General features: G+C 36.1%; 1 protein-coding gene across 1 annotated transcript in view; it reads right to left on the reverse strand.

Moving 5' to 3' along the window:
* Positions 1-2,218: 2,218 nt before the first annotated feature.
* Positions 2,219-26,091, reverse strand: part of LOC123526956 (proteasome activator complex subunit 4B-like) — a 73,748-nt gene continuing 49,875 nt past the window's right edge. The window contains exons 34-48 of the mRNA XM_053528603.1: positions 25,579-25,826; positions 24,572-24,767; positions 23,892-24,056; positions 23,363-23,467; positions 19,520-19,611; positions 17,969-18,100; positions 16,907-17,058; positions 15,628-15,747; positions 14,886-14,962; positions 14,198-14,326; positions 11,539-11,691; positions 10,675-10,749; positions 7,644-7,847; positions 6,098-6,250; positions 2,219-2,646 (exon numbers count right to left, since the gene is read on the reverse strand). Of these exons, the coding sequence (XP_053384578.1) occupies positions 6,116-6,250; positions 7,644-7,847; positions 10,675-10,749; positions 11,539-11,691; positions 14,198-14,326; positions 14,886-14,962; positions 15,628-15,747; positions 16,907-17,058; positions 17,969-18,100; positions 19,520-19,611; positions 23,363-23,467; positions 23,892-24,056; positions 24,572-24,767; positions 25,579-25,826 (1,983 nt within the window). The 3' untranslated portion in view covers positions 2,219-2,646; positions 6,098-6,115. The remainder of the gene's footprint in view (positions 2,647-6,097; positions 6,251-7,643; positions 7,848-10,674; positions 10,750-11,538; positions 11,692-14,197; positions 14,327-14,885; positions 14,963-15,627; positions 15,748-16,906; positions 17,059-17,968; positions 18,101-19,519; positions 19,612-23,362; positions 23,468-23,891; positions 24,057-24,571; positions 24,768-25,578; positions 25,827-26,091) is intronic.

A 26,091-nucleotide genomic window follows, 5' to 3' on the forward strand; every position in this document is an offset into this window, starting at 1 on the left:
AGGTACAAAAGTGGAACAGCTGGACATTATTTCAGGTACCAAAGCAGTACTACAACTGGGTAGAATCACAGTCTGGCATTATTTCAGATACCAAAGTAGATCTACAACAGTGTATAATTTCCGGTACCAAAGTAGAACAAAAGTTGGGCATTATTTCTGGTATCAAAATTAGATTCACAGCTGGTAATTACTACAGGTACCACAGGTACAGAATGGAACCATCACTGGTGACTGCCTAACAGGAGATTCCAATCCTAATGGGACTCAATCTCAAAGTGGATACACCAATTGTATTTACTTTCCCCTCTAAAATGACAAATATCAAAAAATAATGGACAAGTATCTCGCTTATATCATTTCCTTTCTTTATTTTTAGACAATTTGTACAACATAACACAAAAAAAATCATATGAAAAAAAGAGAAAATCAATCAAATGGAAAAATAAAAGAAAAGCAGATATTAACCCTTAGCCTGCTTCAGGCGAATTTAACAGCCTTTGCAAACAGCTTGGAACCAGATCAGACGCCGATTAAATCAGCGTCTGATCAGGTTCCAAGCTGTTTGCTACTTTGACAATATTTCTTCCAATTTTGGAGCAAATTGAATGAACTTTACAATTTTAGCAGACGACATTTCCAGCAGACGACAATTTATCTAGCATGCTAAAGGTTAAATAAACTGTCAGTAGACAGACATGGTCAAATAAGCACTGCAAAGGAATCTTATTAAGGTAGTTCTATATGTCTGATAAACTGGAAGTCATGACACAACATCATTTATCCTAATAACATAGGATAGTCTGGACCCAAAATATGGAAAGAAAAAATCATCCTAAATATAAATGTTATCCCGTGTGTACATTTATAACAGCAGAAATAATAATTTCTTTCTAAAGATAAAAAGTGATAACTGAAATGTTGAACCATGACATAAACTGAAATAATCAACATCATGCCTGGAAATTTGTTGATGTGCAAATATCTCTAAAACAAGCTTAATGGACCTATACATTTTACTTCACAAAAATAACAAAAGTAATACCTTTTGCAAAAATGTCATCAGAATTGTGATTTTCCCATAGCTTCTCAGAATAAAAACTTACATGAGGTTCAAATCTTTCTAGCCAAAAAATCAAACATCTTTTGTATTTGCTGACTTTTCTAAGTATATTCTACGGAGCTGAAATGTCAGCATTTTAGTCCATCAGCATTTTAGTCAAGTTCCTCATTGCATAAAAATATTATCTTAACATGCAGAACAACCTTAAGGAGATGTGTGAATATTTCACTTTGTTCACTCAAACTAAAATGACCCCAGGAACTATTTCAAACATTTGTAAGAATTAAATTATTGATTAACAGGGCTGAAAGAAATGCCCACATGAACTGAATCACATGTGGACAATGAACCAAAAACAAGTTAATAGATTTTTGCACCAGAAAAAATTCACAGTAACTGAAAGAGGTCATCTTGCATGTGGAAACATTTGCATCTTTTTTCTACATGGGGTAAATAAACTGTATAGCAGCAGTTAAGGATAACAGAACAATTATCAATAAATGATCAGTTCAGATCACACTTTACATCAGGTAAACTTAATTGTTTGTTGTAGTATTCTGGGAATATTTAACAATCACAGAAATAGAAAACATATCCACATTGCTCAAATCGCCACTTATACAGTAGATTTCTTTTTAAAAATGTAGTGTATAGAATACTTTTTATGTCAGCTAAAAAAGCACCATGAATTCAAATTAAGTATGTCTTTCAACAATATTAGCATAATTTCTGTTCAATATCTTATTTTCTTTTCTCTTTTTTCTGTCCTAGTCCCCCTTTCAACACTCTTCCATCACTTTTGTACAAGTTTTTAGTAAGACAAATATTATGTACTAGTATACATATCAATAAATAGGTACATAGGCCAAAGTTTAAAATATTAAACAGTTAACTGCAACTTTTTTTATATCATCCAAACATATAACATAAAATAACGGCATATAAACTTTTTTAGTTTAAAAGTATAAAGAAAATATATCCAAACATTGTTAGGTATCTAATACAGCTTTAGCTGAAACAAAAACAAAATCAACATTCTGGCATAATTACGCAACTTTCTTTGTCAAAGAAATACTCCATACTCACTAATATTTATTGCTTAACAATTTAGCAACAAGATGTTTAATAAGGACATAAAACCGAAATGTTCAGTAATCATTCTTTTTTTTCCAAACTTTATAGATCACTTTCTAAAACTCATTAAAGATCCCTCTATTATTACTCCTATACTATCTCTGAAAATAATGTTCAATCATTAAAGGGTTTTAGAACATCCGTCTTTATTCTGACATACAAAGGAGTGTATGCTCACAGCACCTCTCCACTGAACATTACACATAATGATTTAGAAACACAAAACCAAATTTATGTTTTAAGTATCATCTTTCCTTCCTAATTATTATTACAATAAAATCATTGTAAAATAGGTCACAAGGCAAGGAAATACCACAAATTAGATGTATTCAGACTTTAAACATGGTTTGTATGAACTTAAAACTTAACAGCATCCTCTACATATATATCTGGTGGTAGGGACACAGTCTGTCTCTTTCAGTTCTTGTGTCTTCTCTCTGCATCTAGTATTTCTGAAAAATATCAAAAATAAAATCCCATAAGCTACATTTGTATAACATTTAATAATGCTTAGAATTATTCCACTCTGTATTTTTTTCTGTTGCAAATCATGGAAATAATAATAAGAAATTTGGAGGAACAATAATTTATCTTACATGTGATAATTTCTATGCAATTCTGGGTCAAGGACATAGATATTTATGGGTATGCAACAATATTTTCCACGTTATTGTGTGTGTTTTAGTGTAGATAATACATTTTTAACAGTAAGAAACAAGGAATCGGTAAAACCGAATGATGCTCCCCGATGCATGTGTTTGTCCCAATATAGGGAATAACGTATTAGAAACAAAACAAAAATAATGATAATAACAAGAGCTGTCACTAATGGTGACAAATGCCCCCGCAGCACCTTGACCTTTGACCTGGTGACCCCAATGTCAGTAGGGGTGGTGTACTCAATAAGCACTATCAGCATGTGAAGTTTGAAGGTCCTGAATGAAGTGGTTTGCATGTAAAGTGCCTTCATGCAAAAAGTTAACGTTGGCCCCTGTGACCTTGACCTGGTGACCAGTAGGGTTGGTGTACTCATAAAGTACTATCAGCATGTAAAGTTTGAAGGTCCTGGGTGAAGTGGTTCGCAAGAAAAGTGCCTTCACGCAAAAAATTAACTTTGGCCCCTGTGACCTTGACCTTTGACCTGGTGACCCCAAAGTTAGTAGGAGTGGTGTACTCAATAAGTACTATCAGCACGTGAAGTTTGAAGGTCCTGGGTGCAGTGGTTCGCGAGTAAAGTGCCTTCATGCAAAAAGTTAATGTCAGCCCCTGTGACCTTGACTTTTGACCTGGTGACCCCAAAGCCAGTATGGGTGGTGTACTCAATAAGTACTATCAGCATGTGAAGTTTGAAGGTCCTGGGTACAGTGGTTCGCGAGTAAAGTGCCTTCATGCAAAAAGTTAACATTGGCCCCTGTGACCTTGACCTTTGACCTGGTGACCCCAAAGTCAGTAAGGGTGGTGTACTCAATAAGTACTATCAGCATGTGAAGTTTGAAGGTCCTAGGTGCAGTGGTTCGCAAGTAAAGTGCCTTCATGCAAAAAGTTAACGTTGGCCCCTGTGACCTTGACCTTTGACCTGGTGACCCCAACGTCAGTAGGGCTGGTGTACTCAATAAGTACTATCAGCATGTGAAGTTTGAAAGTCCTGGGTGCAGTGGTTGGCGAGTAAAGTGCCTTCATGCAAAAAGTTAACGTTGGCCTCTGTGACCTTGACCTTTGACCTGGTGACCCCAAAGTCAGTAGGGATGGTGTACTCAATAAGTACTATCAGCATGTTAAGTTTGAAGGTCCATGGTGCAGTGGTTCGAGAGTAAAGTGCCTTCATGCAAAAAGTTAACGTTGGCCCCTGTGACCTTGACCTTTGACCTGGTGACCCCAAAGTCAGTAGGGGTGGTGTACTCAATAAGTACTATCAGCATGTGAAGTTTGAAGGTCCTGTGTGCAGTGGTTGGCGAGTAAAGTGCGTTGTGACTAACGAACGAACGAACTAACGGATGGACAGTTGAAAACTAATATGCCTCCCTTCGGGGGCATAAAAAAGAAGAAAACTGAATAAAGGGAGATAATTCCAAAACTAGTTTAGGTAGAGTTATGGTTCTTTTTTGACACTGCACTTCCCTTCAATGGCCTTGACCTTATTTTGTATAATAAAGGAAGATAATTAAAAAAACTAGGTAAAGTAGAGTTATGGTTCTTTGATAATGCACTTCCCATGAATGGCCTCTATCATTTTTTAAGTTTCAACGAAATGCCATTAATACTTTTCAAGTAATGCTCCAGACAAGCCTTATTTTGTATAATAAAGGGAGATAATTCAAAAACTAGGTAAGGCAGAGTTATGATTCTTTGATACTGCACTTCCCGTCAATGGCCTCTATGATCTGTGAAGTTTCAATCAAATGCCATCAATACTTTTCAAGTTATACTCCGGAAAAGCCTTATTTTGTACAATGAAGGGAGATAATTAAAAAAACTAGGTAAAGTATAGAGTTATGGTTCTTTGACACTGCACTTCCTGTCAATGGCCTCTATCATTTTGTGAAGTTTCAATGAAATGCCAGTAATACTTTTCTAGTAATGCTCCGTACAAGCCTTATTTTGTAAAATAAAGGCAGATAATTCAAAAACTAAGTAAGGTAGAGTTATGGTTCTTTGACATTGCATTTTATCTCAATGACCTCTATCATTATGTGAAGTTTCAATCAAATGCCATTAACACTTTTCAAGTTGTACTCCAGACAAGCCTTATTTTGTATAATAAAGGGAGATAATTCAAAATCAAAAACTAGGTAGAGTTATGATTCTTTGACACTGCACTTCCTGTCAACGGCCTCTATCATTTTGTGAAGTTTCAGTGAAATGCCACTAATAGTTTTCAGGTAACTTATATGATAAAGGGAGATAATTCAAAAACTAGGTAAGGTAGAGTTATGTTTCTTTGACATTGCACTTTGTCTCAAAGGCCTCTATCATTATGGGAAGTTTCAATCAAATGCCATTAATACTTTTCGGGCTCTACTCCAGAAAAAGTGTGACGGACGGGCAGACAGACGGACAAAGCGGCAACTATATGCTCGCCCTTCGTGGAGCATAAAAGTACCACACTAAAATAAGCAATGGACAAAATAAATGTTACTAGCCAATGAATTTTCCAATTAAAACATTCAGTTAATTGCTGATCGAACCAAACTATCACCAAAAACAATGTAAGAGAGATTTACTTCCATTGCCAATCACATTATATTATCATCTGTATATTTCCCTCCCAAATGTTCTGTTTACAATTTTTAAGCTGATAATTAGCTTCTATACATTAAAGTTTGATGTCTGTTAGTTCTGCAGGCAATATTCAAAAACCATATGCCTGTGTCTGTGGATCATATCATAGTTATTTCACTCCAACCAAACCTTAATAGAAAATATGAGCGCCACTGTGAAAAAAATCAATGTTAGGGCTTTACAACTAGCATGGATCTAGACCAAGGCACATCACAACTATTCATTTATTCCAACATCAATACTGCTTGTTCAACAATTTCAGCACTTGTATGCAACTGATGTGGACAATTTGGATCTAGATCAGAATGCAATGATGCGCCAGCTGATCTGGATCAATACTGGTTGTAAAGCCCTAATGTTTATTTTCCCACAAAAGTGCTAATAATAGTTAGCTGAGCAATTAATAAATCAAAATTGACTTGAAACTGACACTTTACAGTTCTCTGTACAAGCCGAATTTTGGACAGAACTTTATAAGACCACAATAATTTTTTTCACTTTCCAATGGTGGTCATTACTGACAGCTTCGACTGTATAGATTTAACATAACTGGGCTTTAAGGGCTTATTTCAGGGAGGGCTTATAATCTACTCTGATCAAGCATTATAGCTAATACATACCTACCTAGAATGATGACTCTGATCAAGCATAATAGTTTGGTGAGACAAGCAGGTCAGTTAGAATTACAAGCTGGTCATCTGTAAACATGAGTTTATGATCATGCCAGTTATCGTGGTGTGTACGACGGAAGTTTGACAATGTCTTTTTAACAGTCATCTGTGAAGAGTAAAATACTGCATTGTTGAAAAATATCAAAAGATTTAAACTGAAATTGTTTTAAAAATATTAAATATGAACAAGAGCAAAGGGCACATTGATCAATGTTTTTAGTCTAAAAATTGGGAAAATGTAGACTTAAGGTTACTGTATTTTTCATTTCTTCTAATAGACATGCATTATACCAAGTCACATCAAATTCCCTACAATGGATTCAATGCCATGGTCACACATTAACAAGAATGATGTCATAATTGTATGGCACAGTCATGGCCCTTGATAATGCTTGTAATATATAGTTAAAAAGCAACTAAATCAAGAAAATAATTTTCAGACATATAATTTCCAAGAATATGTGTATGTTCACTTGATGCTAGATTGTCTCTATTTACTCAAGTGATGCAAAATCAACTTTAACAAGGCAGTCTGAAAGACAGCTAAATCCCCCGCCATTGCTATGGATAGTGAAAGAGTAAACCTTTGACCTTTAACTGTGACCTTGACCTTGAACTGACATGGCTGACTCATGAATTCTGCACAATGTCTTGATGAGGTGATCATTTGACCCAAGTTTCTTGAAAACCTTCAAGGGGTTTAGGAGATACAGAGCTCAAACCTTTCACCTTGAGTTATGACCTTGACCTTGAGTTGACATGGCTGACTCATGAGTTCTTGATGAGGTGATCATTTGACCCAAGTATTAAGAAAATCCTTCAAGGGGTTTACGAGATACAGAGTGGACACAAAATGGAAGGCTCAAACCTTTGACCCTAAGTTGTGACCTTAACCTTGAGCTGGCATGGCTGACTCATAAGTTCTGCACATCGTTTTGATGAGGTGATCATTTGACCAAAGTTTTATAAAATTCCTTCAAGGGGTTTAGGAGATACAGAGCGGACACAAAATGGAAGGCTCAAACCTTTCACCCTAAGCTGTGACCTTGACCTTGAGCTGGCATGGCTGACTCATGGGTTCTGCACATCGCCTTGATGAGGTGATCATTTGACCCAAGTTTTATAAAATTCCTTAAAGGGGTTTAGGAGATATAGAGCGGACACAAAATGGAAGGCTTAAACCTTTGACCTTGAGTTTCGACCTTGACCTTGAGCCGACAAGGCTGACTCATGGGTTCTGCACATCATCTTGATGAGGTGATCATTTGACCCAAGTTTCATGAAAATCCTTTATGGGGTTTAGGAGATATGGAGCGGACACGAAAGTGTTACGGACAGACGGAAGGACGGACGGAAACCATTCCTATAAAATAGATGCTAAGAAATGTGAAATCTAATATTATATTCATATAGTTGCACTTAAGTACTTTCCATTATATCAAATTAGTTTCTAAATACTGTAAGCAGAAACAAAAACAGTGAAATATAAGTAAGAGTACCTGTATTGGCTGTGGATCATTAACATGATTACTGAGGTCCATAAGAATTTGTGGCATAAATTCTGGTACATCATATGGATAGGCCTGTACATAAGCACTCAAACCAAGCACTCCTGCATGGCGCTGAATCAATTTTTCTACAGGTAAGTTTTCTGATTTCATACGCTTACTTATCTTTGTTCCACTCAGTCTTTCAAAATGGTCCTGTAAATATCACCAAATCAAGTGAAAATACTATTTAATAAGCAAACAAGATAAAGAGCTAAACTTGAAAGTACTTTAAAGTGCTGGAAGTTGGAAGGCATCTAGTACATTATTGGGGAACAAATGACCAGATACAATGTCTCTTGTATCAAAGTGACAAACAGCACTTTGCCCTGCTATTTGGGGATACATTGAGAACGTGAGAAAAGAACTTTGCCCCGCTACTGGGGCATCCTCTAAGTGAGATTGTTGGTAAGCCCCACATCTTCTAACAAAGAAAGCAGGTCAGAACCTTGCCCTGCTACTGTGGCATAGGTCAGAACTTTACCCTGCTACTAGGACATAAGCTCAGCTAAGAAAGTAAGTCAGAACTTTGCCCTGCTACTAGGACATAAGCTCAGCTAGGAAAGTAGGTCAGAACTTTCTCTGCTACTGGGACATTAGCTAAGCTAGAAAAGTAGGTCAGAACTTTGTCCTGCTGCTGGGACATAAGCTAAGCTAGGAAAGTAGGTCAGAACTTTGTCCTGCTACTAAGACATAAGCTTGGCTAAGTAAGTCAGAACTTTGCCATGTTACTGAGACATAAGCTATGCTAGGAAAGTAGGTCAGAACTTTGCCCTTATACTGGGACATAAGATAAGCGCTAAGCTAGGAAAGTAGGTAAGAACTTTTCCCTGCTACTGGGACATAAGCTAAGCTAGGAAAGTAGGTCAGAACTTTGCCCTGCTACTGGGACAAAAGCTCAGCTAAGAAAGTAAGTCAGAACTTTGCCCTGCTTCTCTGACATAAGCTCAGCTAGGAAAGCAGGTCAGAACTTTGCCCTGCTAATGGGACATAAACGTAGCTAGGAAAGTAGGTCAGAACTTGCCCTGCTACTTGGACATAAGGTAAGCTAGGAAAGTAGGTCAGAACTCTGCCCAGCTACTGGAACATAAGCTAAACTAAAAAGAAGGTCAGAACCTTGCCCTACTACTGGGGCATAAGCTAAGCTAAAAAAGTAGGTAAGAACTTTGCCCTGCTTTCAGGGCATCCTTCAGGTGAGGAAGTAGGCCAGAACTTTGCTCTGCAATTTTTGCATCTTCTAAGTGAGAAAGTAGGTGACAACTTGTCCTGCTACTGAGTCATTCTCTAAATGAAGAAGAAGGTCAAACAAGAGCTGTTTGTTGACAGCGTGCTCGACTATTCAAAGCATTGATAGAAGTATAGGGTCAAAATATTACCTGAGATTTTCAGACAAAAGAAAAGGAACAGAAAAGACAAACAATGTACCTGAATTTGAGGATCTGGTTTACTCTTGCACTATATGGCAATGTGTGACCATGCTGGTAAGCAAGTGTTCACAGTTTCAAAGCCATATATCAATTAATAGACAAAATATCGAATGGTATGCGAAACCTACTTAATTTCTATGTCCAAACAAGGGCCATAACTGAGCTAAAGTCCTTGTCCTAGTTAAGCAGACTATGAAGGTAAACAAGTGGTCAAAGTTTCAAAGCCAAATGACAAACAGGTTAGGCAAAATACAGACTGGTACGAAAAACTTAACTGATTTCCAAGTCCAAAAAGGGCCATAATTTAGCCAAAATAGTTGACGGAGTTATGTAGTCTTGCCTACAGATGGGAATCATGATGATAAACAAGAGTTAAAAAGTTTCAAAGCCACATGTCAAATAGCTTTGACAAAACGTTGACTTATATGAAAATTGAACCAATTTCCAAGTCCAAAAAGGGCCATAATTCAGCCAAAATTGTTGACAGAGTTATGTACTCTTGCCTACAGATGGAAATCAAGATGATAAACAAGTGCTCAAAGTTTCAAAGCAATATGTCAAATAGTTTTGACAAAACATGGACTTGTACGAAAACTGAACCAATTTCCAAGTCAAAAAAGGGCCATAATTCAGCCAAAATAATTGCCAGAGTTATGTACTCTTGCCTATAAATATAAATCATGATGATAAACAATTGTTCAAACTTTTAAAGCCACATGTCAAATAGTTTTGACAAAACATGGACTTGTACAAAAATTGTACCAATTTCCAAGTCCAAAAAGGGCCATAATTCCGCCAAAATATTTGACAGAGTTATGTTCTCTTGCCCACAGGTAGAGACTGTTATAATAAACAAGTGATAAAAGTTTCAAAGCCATATGTCAAACACTTTACACAAAATGTGAACTGGTACCAAAACCTTAACCAAGATTTCTAAGTTAAAAGGGGCCATAATTCAGCCAAAATCCTTGATAGAGTTATGTACTCTTGCTTAAAACTGGACATGGTGATGGTAAACAAGTGTTGAAAGTTTCAAAGCTTTATCTCAAAAGACTTTGTCAAAAAGTGGACTGGTACGAAAAACTTAACAAAGGTGTGACGCCGACGCAGACACCGACGCCGACACCGTGGTGAGAAGGATAGCTCTACTTATTCTTTGAATAGTCAAGCTAAAAAGTTAACCTTTAGTTATTCGCTTATACTGTTAGTTATCACAAACATATCAGTTATTTACAAACAACTGGAGACTTTGTCTGGTTTTAAAGTCAAAGTCAAACCATCACAATGTAGGTCACACAGCAACTTTTCAGCTTGTGCAAATTGATCCCAACTACCCCTAGGCATCTGGTAGAACCAATCTTGTTAGCTTTCACAAAACCTTGAAGTTGTAGGTTCCAACTATGTTGTGGTCAGAACAAAAACTTTAGATATCTCAATATGGATTTTAAAACGAGGCAGACTCAAGAGTAGCTCAAACTGGCTTTGAACTTCTTCACACTCTATCTTGAAAAAAAATACTATACTTGAGTAGAGCAGAATAGTATTTGCAACATTACCAGTAAATCTTGGTTCATCTCGAGGTAACCACACTGTAACAACCCACTTAATGTTATACATGCCATCTCTCGTACCTGTAAATACATACTTGTATGAAAATGATAATTTTCATCAAAATATAACAACAAACTAAAGGTTACAAACTGACCAAATTTTAAATCAAAATTGGATGTCCTTTACTACTCTTTTATTATTCGTATCTTGCAGCTAGCTAACTTTTTGTAGTATAATAAGCATTTGCAAGTTTGAATTTGAGTTGTTTAACTTTTAGCTGTGAGTATAAGCAAAATTAAAATTAATGCCATCTTTTATCAAATCAATAGTATTCAATAATCAATTCAATAGTAATTAATGAGCAATTCAAAAGTAATCAAGGATAAATTCAACAGTAATTAATGATCAATTCAAAAGTAATCAATGATAAATAGAAATTAATGACCAATTCACTATCAATTAATGATCAATTCAATATTTATTAAAGATAAATTCAATAATAACCAATGCTTTAGAGATAGGAGAAATTTTTAAATATAAATTGACCTTAGTACTTTAAAAAGCTGGCATAGGTAGATAGATAATAGAGCCGTGCCATGAGAAAACCAACATAGTGGGTTTGCGACCAGCATGGATCCAGACCAGCCTGCGCATCCGTGCAGTCTGGTCAGGATCCATGCTGTTCGCTAATGGTTTCTCTAATTGTAGTAGGCTTTAAAAGCGAACAGCATGGATTCTGACCAGACTGCGCGGATGCGCAGGCTGGTCTGGATCCATGCTGGTCGCACACCCACTATGTTGGTTTTCTCATGGCACAGCTCAATTATAGTCCTTTTACAATATTCCAAGACTCATACAAAATGTCCTACCTCAAGTTTATCATCACATATAAGGTGCATCACAATCTCTTTGATATTTTCTTTGTGTTTGGGATCTTGCATTGTGAAGAAATTACAAAATACCATAACTTGAATATACCCTAGAATTGCTGACCTAGCATGCCAAGACTGTAAACCAGTAACCTGAAACAAAAATACAGGTAGGCAAAATTTGTAAATAAATATCCATTACATAATATGTTGATTAAACAAGAGCTGTCTAATGTCAATGAGCTAGACTATTTGAAGCCCTTCCACCTAATAAAGGTACTAGCTTACACACACACAATTTTTCTCAGTTGAAAAAGGGGCACTATTTTGCTCAACGGTAAGTCATAGTTATGAAACCTGCCATGTGAGATCATTCCATGGTGCAAAAGATGTGTGGACTGGAGAATCTGAAAATATTTCGTCTAGTAATTCTTGAGAAACATGCTTACAAAGCTAAGGTCATATAGCAACCCAACAGTTAAACCTAGGACAAAAAGACCCTTGGTGCCATATATGAAAAGAAAAATAAGTAGGCACTGCATGCTGAATAAGGCATTCAATATTTCTGGGGAAAAAATGATGGTGTCATATTCATTCACAGCAATACCCTTCAAATAGCGTATATTTTGTATTGTTTTTATTTCATGATTCGGTATTCAGAAGACATTTTTGCATTATGTAGAATTCTCCCCATACAGGCAATTACGTTTTGGGAGATAATGATGCTTTATATACAAGACTGTTGTTCTGAGACACACTGTTCACAAACTTCAATGAAAATAAAACCATCACAACTTTAATCCTGTCTACAGTAAGATACTTCTGAAAAATAATTAATCACAGAGTTATCTTCACAAGAGGATATACAGTGTTAAAATAGCTCTAATATGAGTATCAGTGTTAATAAATGTGTCAGTTATTTAGGTGGAGAAAACAAACTGTGTTCTACTTTCCTTATCAATTATCTAGTTCATAGAAAGGCATCACTGTATATACAAAACAATGAACTGATACCATATAATGCTATATTGCCATATAAAAGCTATGCAAAGAGGGAGAGGTGTTCGGGGGGGGGGGAATGGGGGAGCGGTGTGGGGGCTATGACAGGACACTACAGGGCAAGAAACTAAATGAACAAGTATGCCAACGGGCAGAATGTTGAGCCTGCCAGCTGTCAAGTATGACCATGACCTTGGACCTGGTTCTTGCGCATGATACTCCGTCTCATAATGGTGAACATTCATGCAAAGATACATCAAAATCCCACCATGCATGAAGAAGAAATGCTCTGGACAAACTTCAATTTGACTTTTGACCTCCAACTGTGACCCTGACCCTTCAGATAGGAACATAGGCTTTGCACATGACACGCCTTCTCACTGAGGTAAACATTCATGCCAAATATAAACAAGATTAGTCCATGCACGTCAAAGTTATGGTCCAAACAAAATTGGATGGACGGACGCATGCACACACGCACGGATGGACACACACTGAGCAAGCGGGCTCGACAAAAAATGAATTCTGTAAAAGAAATCTTGGGAGGGGGGAGGGTATTAATGGTGTTTTTATGCTCCATACATGAATTATGACAGACGGACGAATGGTAGGACAGACGCACCATACTCACTTAATATTTTTCTTTTTTTTTTCAAACGGGCGTATAGAAAGGGTTTCACAAGAAGTGACCTACATGCAATAGTTTCTGTTCAAGTATATTTGTCATACTTCCTGAACTTTTAAGAGGATTCCTCGCATGGTAAGCCTGTAATTAATAATGAATTTCAACCTAGTAACTTAAGCTGTTTAGCCTACTTCCTTGCTAATGTGATCAAGCTTTTTTTCACATGATAAAAGGTCACTGCTCCCCAGAGGTATTTACGATCTTAATACTTAAAGTTCATTACTACTCATCATAACACACGGTCATTACTAACAAGATTCTAACACAAGGTCATCACTAACACGATTCTAACACAAGGTCATCACTAACACGATTCTAACAAAAGGTCATCACTAACACGATTCTAACACAAGGTCATCACAAACACGATTCTAACACAAGGTCATCACTAACAAGATTCTAACAAAAGGTCATCACTAACACGATTCTAACACAAGGTCATCACTAACAAGATTCTAACACAAGGTCATCACGAACAAGATTCTAACAAAAGGTCATCACTAACACGATTCTAACACAAGGTCATCACTAACAAGATTCTAACACAAGGTCATCACTAACAAGATTCTAACACACGGTCGTTACTAACAAGTTTATCAAAATAAGGTCATAACAATCAGCCTATCACATCATAACAACAAGCTTACAATCACAAGACCATTTCTATCACCTTATTTAAAGGCTATATCCTATCAAAAGACCATACATACATATCACCCTATCCAAAAGATACTGTTATAACCTACAAAAAGACCATACAGGGTATGGGCCAATCATGTATGATATTCTTGGACATTCAAGTACAAGGTATTGTCCAATCATGCATTATATTATGGGACATTCAAGTACTGGGCATGGAGCATTCATGTATCTTTATCTGGGTCATGTAAGTACAGGGTATTGGCTAACCATGCATTGCATTATGGGACATTAAAGTAGAGGACCTCGGCCAATGATGTATAATATTTTACTTACATTTTTGATGGTATGTAGTATGACTGGAATAACCTCTGGTTGTATCAATGCCTGAGACAAACTAGCTAGAGCAACTGTACAGTCTGTGTTTAACTCCTCATCTTTTGATTCACTCTCTAATGTACACATCTAAACAAACAATAATACAACTATTTTATACATGGACACATGAATTCTAATTCTGAAGGCATGGTATCTTCTTACTATGGGTATCATTCCATAAAGTTTTGTAATAACTCACTAGCAGTATCAGAAATTTTCTAAATCCATTACCTTTTTGCAAAAGTTAAAAAGATTACCTTAAGAAAAGATGCATTTTAATATGAAGCACTTGGGCGTGCTTCAGGCAAGTGGTCTCCATTGATGTTTTAAACAACAAAATTGAAAACTTGTAGCAGTTGCTGGAAAACCAAACATCAAAAACACTCTTCCCATGCAATGAAAAATTCAACATAAGTCTTTACTACAAGTTAAGAATTACTCTTTGTCATGCTGGACACGACTGATTCTGTCTTTGCGACCAGTGTAGATCATGATCAGCCTGCACATCCATGCAGTCTTTTCATGATCTGCACTGATCACCATTCAGTCAGTATCTTTTTAGTTTTCACAGTTCATGGTACTGTCCAAATTGAAAACTGGCCAAGTTCATTATATAAATTTAGCAGTGTAAGGGTTAAAAACATACAATTGGCAGTAGATGTATGATCTCTGGAGGTGCAGTGTTGAAAGTTCTACTTATACAGCTAGTTATACACTTCATCACTGAAATAGGATAGAAATCTTGGTTCAATAGTGGTTATTAACCAGATCTAAATTAATAAATTACCTATCTAAGTTACTTATTGATCTGTCAGAGTCCTATTAAATGATATTAACTAGGGAGAATTTCAGTTGAGTATGTTAATAAATCAACTGAAATGACTGATTCATCAACTTTATAGCAAAAAGTAACTTTAATAGTGAACATAATACTAGCAATCAATAATTTGCTGCAAATTTCAAAGCCGAAAGCTTGTTAATTTCAGAATACAAATGATGTAGTAGGAGAAATTAATAGAACCAATTTCTACTGGATGCAAATTATGCCAAGAATGTATTAATTAGGAGAAAACTGGTATCAGTATCAATGATCAAGGGATACTTCAACTGCCTCTTGTTACAATATTTACAAGATAGATGAGCAGCAAGCAGGAGAGATTTGAACCCATTTCTAATGCAAGGAAATTAACCTGTCTGCCATTACTGGTCAATCTCTCTATGAAACCCCCTTATATACCAGTCATAATCCTTGATGTAATAATACATGTGTATATAAAAGATGTCTTAAAACCAACTGGATGTGCATCATGTTGAAACTTCATTGGACTAGACTATAAACAGGTGCATCCTAAAATTTGGAAATGATTTCAGCAAAATTGTGTTTGTACCTGTTTTACAAAGCCTAGTGAGTTCTTTTCTCTCTTCACTTTCTTCACTTTGATTGTCTATATCCATCTTCTCTACACCACTCTCTAGCTTGTCTGTAGACGAACTTGTTTCTATAGATCCTGAACAAAATTATGGAAGATTCTCATTTATACTATGATAATCATTCTAACATGAAAAATTTTATTCATTTTCATTTCTCCATGGCAACATAAACATCATGTCAACATGTTATTTGGTGCCATACATGCACCATGAAAGAGTGCTACCACATTTGCTTGAAACACTGTAACAGAACAGTGTTACACACTCTGAATTGATTACTAGGAATGCAGAATTTACACACTCCTTAATTATGCCTTAGGATGTGTAACCTGTCCACCTTGTTTAAACCTTACTATAACATTGTAACCTTGACCTCATGTCAACATACTATTTGGTACAACATGTGCTAACAAATTGTGTTTCCCTATTTCACCCATTTTTTAATTAAAGACATATCAGAATCAAAATAATATATAGCAGAACTATGTTTAGCTATACTGTAACACACTGAATAGGTTATACCCTGTGAAGAATAATTCACTCGGATTACGTCTCTCCGGAATTTTATCTGCGGACACATATCCTCTCTGTTGTATTAACCTATACCCTGCTAAATTTCTAAAATGGACTGGTCCATCATTCAATCTTAGCAGTACCACTTATTTTTCAAATGGTTTTCGCTGAAAATTTACTGACTGAACAGCGAACAGTGCAGACCATGATTAGCCTGCACAGATGTGCAGTCTCATCTTGGTCTGCACTGGTCACAAAGGCAGAATTACTTGCCACCAGCAGGCCAAAAGTTAAATATATTGAAACATGGTTCTGCTATATATAGTTTCAGAAACTGAAATATGCCTACTGTATAAAGAATGTACGTAGAAATCACATGTGAACAGATATCAAGTGACTCTGAAAACCACTTTCATTTTTAACTTGCAGTGTTTTTAAACAATGAATAAAGATCAATCATAAATAAAGACCACTTTTAGCTCTTCTAAGTGTGGTCTAGACACACATGTTTCACTGTAAGTGCAATCACTCACTGCAATAGTTATTACCTTAAATTTGTTTGTTTGAACACAATATTTTAAAGTGAATTGTGTACAGTGTATTTCCATTAAATCAAAGCTGCATTCTAAAAGCACCTTTTTTTCTCAAATACAAGCTAGAAACTGGTATGAAAGTATGTACTGACAAAAAAAATTTGTAAATCTAAAGAGATTGAATAGCAACCTCCATTTTGATGTTGAGCCTCTTCAATTGTAAGATCTTTGAGCTTATGTAACTGTGGTAATACTTGGTCTATAAACCCCTTCCTCGAGGGAGAGGTTGATGTGGACCAAGGAAACATCTTATAGTCCAGTATGAACACATCTGATAGCAAACTGAAAATAGGAAATATATTCACAGAACACTTTCTTTCAATTTATCTTCATTTTTGTTTTCAAGCTACTTTTACTAATTTTAGAATATCCATCAATTTTGTGCAAAAATTATAAAACAAGAGCTGTCAGTGGACAGTGCGCTCGACTATTCTCAGTGCTTGATAGTATAATATAAGCAATGAGTAAAACTTTAACATTACAATAAGCATATTCTAAGTCGAAAAGGAGCCATAATTTAGTCAAAATGCTTAATAGAGTTGCCTCCTCCTTTTTACAGGGGTCATGATGGTAAACAAGTATGCAAAATATGAAAGCAATATCTCAATGGACTTTGAAAATATTTGGGGTGGTACGCAAACTTTAACATTTGTGTGATGCTCACGCTAACGCTCACGCCGACGCCAGGGCAAGTAGGATAGCTCCCCTATTCTTCGAACAGTCAAGCTAAAAAACACTGACCTTCCACACTGGAATACGGGTAAAATCCCCATTATACAAAATCTAACCTCATTTTTATATCACGGCTCGAAAAATTCTTTGAAAACAACTTGTCCTGCAGGACGAGCTGCCTAGAATTTTCACTTGTCCTAATATAATTTGTTCTTGTCCCGCAATTCATTAGTCTGTTAAAAATGGTACATACTGTAATCTTGTTCTAAACTATCAAACATCCAGCTAAAGCGATCAGTAATACTGTACAGTAATGGAGCAGGACGGATTTTTGCATTGCAAACAACATACCAGCTTCTGCAGGGCTCTGTTTTTAATCAACATTTATTACGTTTTTGGTTAAAAATCACACTCGTCCAGCAGCATGCACTACTGCAATATCCACTTGCCCAGAGCTGATTTCTACTTGTATTTATGAGTGGATGCATGGGTTTATTGGAGGACATATAATCCCACCTACCTGCCCATTCTGTCCCTGACATTCTTGTATGTATGTGCAAAGTGAGGGGTAAGGTACGTCAACAACCTACGTTGTAGATCACCTACACGCCACTCCTGTTGTAACAGTGCATTCTGTACCATCAGGAAACGACTGAAATATATATATACATGTATCACATGAAAATATTTGTAACTATAAAATGAACAACGAATTGCATAAAAGAACTATTGATGAAAAGCATTTACAATGAGTGTGTTTATGAAACAAAAGCAGTGAATAAGGCTTAATGACTGTGGCGTATTCAAGCAATATGACATTAGAATTTCAAATGAAAAGCAAATTGCAAAGTGCATTCTTGGATTTTTGAAAACTAATCTGCTCCTAATGAGTAACTGACAAATTAAACAAGAGCACCGCCTTGCGGGTGCTGACGCTCATCTGATTTTTTTTGTGTAATAGAAATATTGTCCTACCCACGATTTTCTAAGTCTAAAAAGGGCCATCATTCTTGCAAAAAGCAGGATAGAGTTATGTTTCTTGATGTACAGTGTCCACTTATGATGGTGAAAAACTGTTGCAAGTTTTAAAGCAATAGGTTTGATAGTTTATGAGAAAAGTCGACTTAAACATAATATTCAACCAAGAAAATGATTTTCTAAGTCCAAAAGGGGCAATAATTATTGCAAAAAGCAGGATGGAGTTATGTTGCTTGCTATACAGGGTCAGCTTATGATGGTGAACAAGTGTTGCAAGTTTCAAAGCAATAGCTTTGATAGTTTAAGAGAAAAAGTTGACCTAAACATAAAACTTAACCAAGAAATCTGATATTTTCTAAGTCCAAAAGGGGCCATAAATCTTGCAAAAAGCAGGATGGAGTTATGTTTCTTGCTGTACAGGGTCAGCTTATGATGGTGAACAAGTGTTGCAAGTTTTAAAGCAACAGCTTTGATAGTTTAGGATAAAAGCTGACCTAAACATAAAACTTAACCAAGAAAACTGATTTTCTAAGTCCAAAAGGGGCAATAATTCTTGCAAAAAGCAAGATGGAGTTATGTTTCTTGATGTACAGGGTCTGCTTATGATGGTGAACAAGTATTCCAAGTTTCAAAGCAATAGCTTTGATAGTTTAGGAGAAAAGTTGACCTAAACATAAAACTTAACCAAGAAATCTGATATTTTCTAAGTACAAAAGGGGCCATAAATCTTGCAAAAAGCAAGATGGAGTTATGTTTCTTGCTATACAGGGTCAGCTTATGATGGTGAACAAGTATTCCAAGTTTCAAAGCAATAGCTTTGATAGTTTAGGAGAAAAGCTGACCTAAACATAAAACTTAACCAGGCAACGCCGACGCCGACGCCGACAACCGCTCAAGTGATGACAATAACTCATCATTTTTTTTTCAAAAAATCAGATGAGCTAATAAAAAAGAGACAGTCATAAAATGTCTATTCTCCAGTAGATCGAGTCTCAGTAGTTACCAAACAGCAAATTAACACAAGACCAATGGACTGGCAATCAGCTGCTCCCAAATACTGTCTACTATTTAACATAAACATTAGTACACCTACCCAGCATCTCCAAATGATCCACCTTCACCATTTAGAGGATTGTCCATCAGCATCTCATAGAACCAGTATATTTTACGAGGATCTCGACTTTCCTGCAATGTTACAAAGCAAAGGTCAAAGTTGACAGCTTATACAACTTACTACACAGGAACAGCATTCTTAGTTACAACACTTAATGTGTCCATCAGAAAATTTCATTTATTACAGTTGAAACTCTTAACAGCACTCAATGATATTCTTAACTTGCATGGGCTGGACTTAGCCATAATAAAATTGAAACAAGAATGCCGCTAAGCGGGGCAATATACGCCCGAAGGGTTACATCAGAGGATGGGTGTAAAATTTAAAGAACTTGACTGTTGAAGCCCAAAGGATGTCAAAATACACCTAAAAATTGGAGGTACCATCCATGTTGTACCACAGAGATGTGGTCTCAGTTTTTCCCTATGGCCAATAATAAAAAAGTTTGAAAATAAGCTATTTATAGTAAAATAAAAGGGAAGTAATTCAAAAAAAATTTATTGTTAGTGAACAAAAAAGGGATCTGCCAAATAAAAACAAGGGCACTGCAATGCAGAGCAATATACACAAAGCAAAGTCATATATGACCTTTGACCCCTAAGTGTGACCTTGACCTTAAAGGGAGTCATCCAAAACATGCGCTCTGCGTGTCATCTCAGTGTGGTGAACATTTGTGCCAAGTTTCTTTGAAATCCTTCAAGCAGTTCAAGAGTTACAATGCGGACACGAAACAAACTGATATGACCTTTGACCCCTAAGTGTGACCTTGACCTTAAAGCGAGACATCCAAAACATGCGCTCTGCACGTCGTCTCTATGTGGTGAACATTTGTGTCAAGTTTCTTTGAAATCCTTCAAGGGGTTCAAGAGTTACAGAGCGGAGACGAAATTGCTAACAGATGGATGGACCGACGGACACTGGGGGTATAACATAATACGTCCCTTCGGGCGTATAAAAAAGCAACAAAGGTTTTAAGTCAAACAGACATAGTTAACCCTTATCCTGCTAAATTTCTATAATGAACTTGTCCATCTTTCAATTTGGACAATACCATTAACTGTTAAAAGGGGTGCTTACCAAAAAGCTACTGACTGCATGGCAAACAGTGCAGACCATGATCAGACTGCATGGATGTGCAGACTGATCTTGGTCTGCACTGGTCGCAAAGGCAGAATCACTTGCAGCCAGCAGGTTAAGGGTTAAAGTGATTTTCAGCTGTTTGGTTGCGGAGGAAGACCCCAAAGAAGCCTATAAGCAACATTTTGTGTGGAGTGCACCTTTATAAAACGACTTGCCTTCCGCAAGCCAGCTGGATGGCTTCCTCATATGACAACCCAAACAGAACTTCAACCACATACTATTAGGTGAAACGCAAATGACTCAGAATCAGTGATCTTAACTACATGTACTCAGTCATGGAGGCCCCTCAGAAACAATGTCCTTGAAACTCCAAATATTGACCAGTGACTTTCTTGATTTGCAGGGGATGAATTTAGCCCAATTAACTGGAGGAAAACAGTAAAGCTTGTTTCCCCACAGTCCCACTTTGTTCGTACAGTGGGTTACATAATATTTAACTTGCTCCTATCAAGAAAATACACAAGGTTCCTGCAATCCATATTTCAACTTTTTCCCAATCAGGATTAATAACTTGCAGTTAAACAAAACAGAAATGATTTTTTACTAAATGTATATAAGACTTATTATTTTTGATTAAAAAATAATAATATTTATTTTTGCGGCAGAAGCGTTTTTGTCAAGTTATAACCATAAAAGCCGACGGGATCAGATTGTTGTTTTGTTTCTATTTCGCTGACTTCCGGTATAGGCTAATAAATACCAGTCTTCGGTTTTCTCCATCCTTTTCCGTTCTGATCAGCTGATCGAGAGTCATCATATTAAAAGTTTATAAACCCGCCCACCACACCCTTTAATAATTAAAGAAGATTAATTTAGTTGTTTTGTAAATTTTAAATGTGTCAAAGTACATATATTCATGAAAGTTAGTCTTGTATAGGTTGTTAAATACAATATTATGTAACAATGTGTTCTGCCGAAGTTAATTTACATTGCAGACTGTACTGTATGATGATTGAGATGGCACCATTTATAGACAGTTGTAAAGAAGCTACACCTAAATCAACATCATTGTCAGGATTTCTTTCGGGAACAGATACTCCAATTCGGGAACAGATACTCCTGCAAATTGTAACTGACTTGCATATGATAATGGTGTGACGGCAAACAAGTGACGTTTTGCAGTCTACTTTCGTTAACTTCATACGTAGCATTCAGACAATCCAGTTTAAAGGTGTACTTGCTTCAATTATATTATCTGTGGGTCATTATTATGTGCTTGAAGTATGAACTGTGCGTTTGGTCGAGATAATGTTCTTCAACTCTATGAACTGTCGATCAAGACTAAGAGAGTGAAATTTTAACTGATGGTTTAGTTTATGTCTTAGACAAATATGTACTATGGATCCGAATGGTGCTTGAAACATATGTCACTGAAGTGTTGGTTTGGACTATATATCGGTGGAAAATATAAACTGTTAGTTCAAGCTATACAGGTGCTTTAAGTGTATGAACTGTATCAATTTTGTATATTTCTGTAAACGTATATTTTGAAAACCAAGAGATTAATTAATTTTACTGTGTAAATTTTGTAAATCATATGATGTAATTCTTAATTATACATCTAGTCGTGTGATAATATTACTCGAGCAGGCAAGTGTGGTTTGGTCGTTTGATAAAAAACATTAGTATAAATTTTCATTAGGTGAGTTGCGGCTTTGGACTTCACTTAAGGTGCTCCTTTCAGGACACAGATCTTGGGTAGCCCAATGCCGTTATTCACTTGCTTATATATCATTACAAGTATTTTCAATCGTGTTACGAAGTTGACGTACTCGTCATCGTGTCGGTATGTCGGTTTACTGTATATGGCATCAGTATAAATAGGTTATGGTAAATGTAAGCTCAGCGATCGACTGTGTATGTAGTTGTTCTTGTCAATCAGCGATTGACTGTGTATGTGGTTATTCAATCAGCGATTGATAGTGTATGTAGTTATTCTAGTCAATCAGCGATTGACTGTGTATGTAGTTATTCTAGTCAATCAGCGATTGACTGTGTATGTAGTTATCTTGACTGTATAATGAGTTTAAGTTCCATGTTCATGAGGAACCGTGTGGCCGGTTCTAGTCAATCAGCGATTGACTGTTAAATAAATCCATGACCATGAGGAATCGTCCACTTGCACCCTGTGGACGGTTCTGATCGATCTGCGATCGATCTGTTGTCTGTGAAACTAATATTATATAATGTACAGGTGATATCGTGGTGAAGTTTTGTTATTACCCGTTGACTGTAATTTTATGCGTCCGCGGTATGGTTAAATGTGTTTCTAACGTAATTTGGTTTTATGACACGGTTCGTATGGTTGTGAACTAGGTTTTGCCCGTAAATAGAAACAATCTAGCGTAATTCCTAGTGTCACGATCAAAATGTTTCCATTAAAACCTGGAATCTTGAAGAGGTGAAATAATACATATGCTTGCTTGCTCGACGTAGGATTTTACAATTTTGATATAGCCTGGGGTTTACAATTTACGAAACATTATCCAGCATATCATTTCACACGGCCATATCTGCCACTTACTTATACTAAGGATTGTCTTACTGTCTGATTGTTGGTGCCAATGTTGATGTTAGGTAAATTAAACTCAGTAGTATCGTTAAAGGTGTTTATTGTCTTTTAATTCTAGAGTCTTAAAATAATCCTTTCTTATTTGATTCCACTTGAACAAGATCACTTACTGACACACTGGTGAAAAATGTCGACCAATCAGAAAGTGTTGATACAGTCAGATTGTTCACAGCTGTTTTTATCAAAGGTAAGGCCCAATCCCACAGTGCTTTGGTCTGAAATAATCAAAGTAAAAAATACACATAGAATGGTACTAAATGCTACCATATTCATGCATACAGGTAGATAGATATTCATAAATCTGTAAATTTTAACCTAAGAAAGTTTTCATTCAACAATTAACTTGCTGGGCAATTGAATTTTTTGTTTACATAATTTATGGTATTATAGCCTGAAGGTCGTAGTTACATATAAATGTAAAAGACACTTAGTACCTTCTGGCAATAACCCCTCCTCATATAACAATTAAATTAAATAAATAGCTTGTAAAAATGACAAAATATTTTAGAAATAAATATCAAATGTAAGTCTTCCACAATACATTTTCAACATGACATAAAGAAGAATCTTCAGAGAACAATGACAATAAAGTATTTTGGAATGAATATGGAGCAACTGTTGAAATGCAACACATCTTACCTGTTGGTATGGCCAGTGTTTTGACCCCCTCAAGATACCAGCTAGTATTTCCATGGCACAGCGTTGACTGGAATCATGTTTATCGTGACTTGTATCACTGATAAGTCTCTCTATATGTGGTTTAAAGTTCCCTAACAAACAATCACCATAGTTTCGGAACAATCCCTGCAATATCATTAAAACTGGAAGACATAACATATTTCCGAAGTCTTTTATTTTTCATCTGTATGACTATGATACAGACTGACTGTAATCTAGGGCATTTAGCTGCTTGCTATTCATTTTCTGTTTGTGCATTTTTTGTGGGATGTTATGTTTAGTCATGAATAAGAAGCATTTCTGAAGAACTTATTGATAACTTCTCTCTAAACAACAAGGAAAAGCAAACTTGCATATACTCTTTAGAAAAACTGCAAAAGTGATTTCTTTTGCATTACAGATATTTCGCAATTTCAGCCACTGGAATTATGGAATGCGCTTAAAAAACAAACATAAATTTATGCCAAAGTTTATATATAACTAACTTCTGAAAAACAGTTTTACAAAAATGTCACTACACAAAATGCAGAGATCGGTATTTTCCAACCTATAACAATGCAGAACCATCTACTTAATCCAATATCACTCTTGGAACTTGTAAATGCTTATCATACGAATATAAGTACAACAGTGTTACTAACCTTAAACAGTGTCATTTTCTTCTGACTGAACTTGTCTTTGTTTTTATTTTCCTCTAGAGCAAGGAAGTCCACCATTTTCTGTACATACTCCTTGTCCATGTATGCATCATATATCACCCTCTCACTCTCTGATAGCTCCTCTCGACTTCGGTTTAACTTTGGTTGCTCATTGTGCGGAGCATAGGTCTCCAATTCTCTTTAAAATATGTACATATACTACATTTTTGTGTGTGGAGCACAGGAAGCTTAAACAAACTATTGATACAAGTACATTACATGTTTTGTAGATGGACAGGTCTCCAGTTCTCCATAACATATACTTTTTATCTTTTAGAGATTATCTAGAATCTTGTATGTGATAATCCTTCTTAAACACTTCATCTAGCGGGTGGGTCGATGCGTTTTGGAAACGGTATGTTCCGGAATTTAGACATGCCGTAGATACTCTTCAAAGGTGCAATATAATTCGGGAACTTGCAGAAAAAGATAAAAGACGCTAAACTATAAAACATGCATGTGCCTATGTGATGCGCTGTGGAAATCAGTTAAATGATTATCAAGTGTCAGACATATGGAGTTTGTTCCCAAAAACTACATGTGTGTTCTCCCTTTGTCTAGTAGAGAAACCTATATAGTGATCCCCTTCGTCAGTTTTGTAGTTTTTGGTCTTAAACTAGAGTAATGGGATTACATTATACTTATTATCCTGACTCTGTAAAACCCCTTGCTGAAATGTAGACAGTTGGCATGTCAAGCCACTAACATTGATAAAAGAAAGATATGCAGAAGTACATACTCATTTGTGTGAAAAAAAATGTTTTTAATTTTGTCTTAACATACATGGATAAATAAAACACATTAGCTGCACACTGTGCTCATTTTGTAACTTTACTTTGATAAATACTTCAAAGATATGCAATTCTGTACAAAACATGAAGGAATTGTTCAAACAAGAATTATTGTAAACCGATGAAAGATATAAAAAAAAAATTCAACTGAAAACTCACTTGGGCCAAGTATAGTATCCCCAGTGTGTTTTCTCTACCACAACTAGCTGTTCCCACTTCTCCTGTGTGTCTGGTAGATTCTGAGAGTTGTATTTATGCCAACTGTTGTCTGGTCTATCTCCAGGGGAGAAAGAGTGAGAAGGGGCAGTAACTCCTGTACCCTCTCCTTGTTTCGTGGGGTCAACCTTTATCTTCTTGTGTGGTCTCTTTTGTTGCTTCTGAACAGCTAACATGTCAGCAACACCTATCTGAAAGTAATAAATCATTTGTATGTTACGTAAAAACATATATTTTCGCTGGGTCAAAATATCGCGAATTTAAAGTTTTGAGTATGTTCGAGAGGTTTAGTATTTTCGCAAAATTGTGAAAATGGTATCCTACTTGAATCTGAATTATACTAATGGTGAATATTTATGCGAGGATTATTTTTCGCGAGATGTAGCGCCTCACAAATTTAGCGAAAGTTAAACCCTCAAGAAAATTTCTGCTTTTACAGTAATTACCTGAAAGATA

Source organism: Mercenaria mercenaria, chromosome 1 (genome assembly GCF_021730395.1).
Source record: "Mercenaria mercenaria strain notata chromosome 1, MADL_Memer_1, whole genome shotgun sequence".
Classification (NCBI taxonomy): Eukaryota; Metazoa; Mollusca; class Bivalvia; order Venerida; family Veneridae; genus Mercenaria; species Mercenaria mercenaria.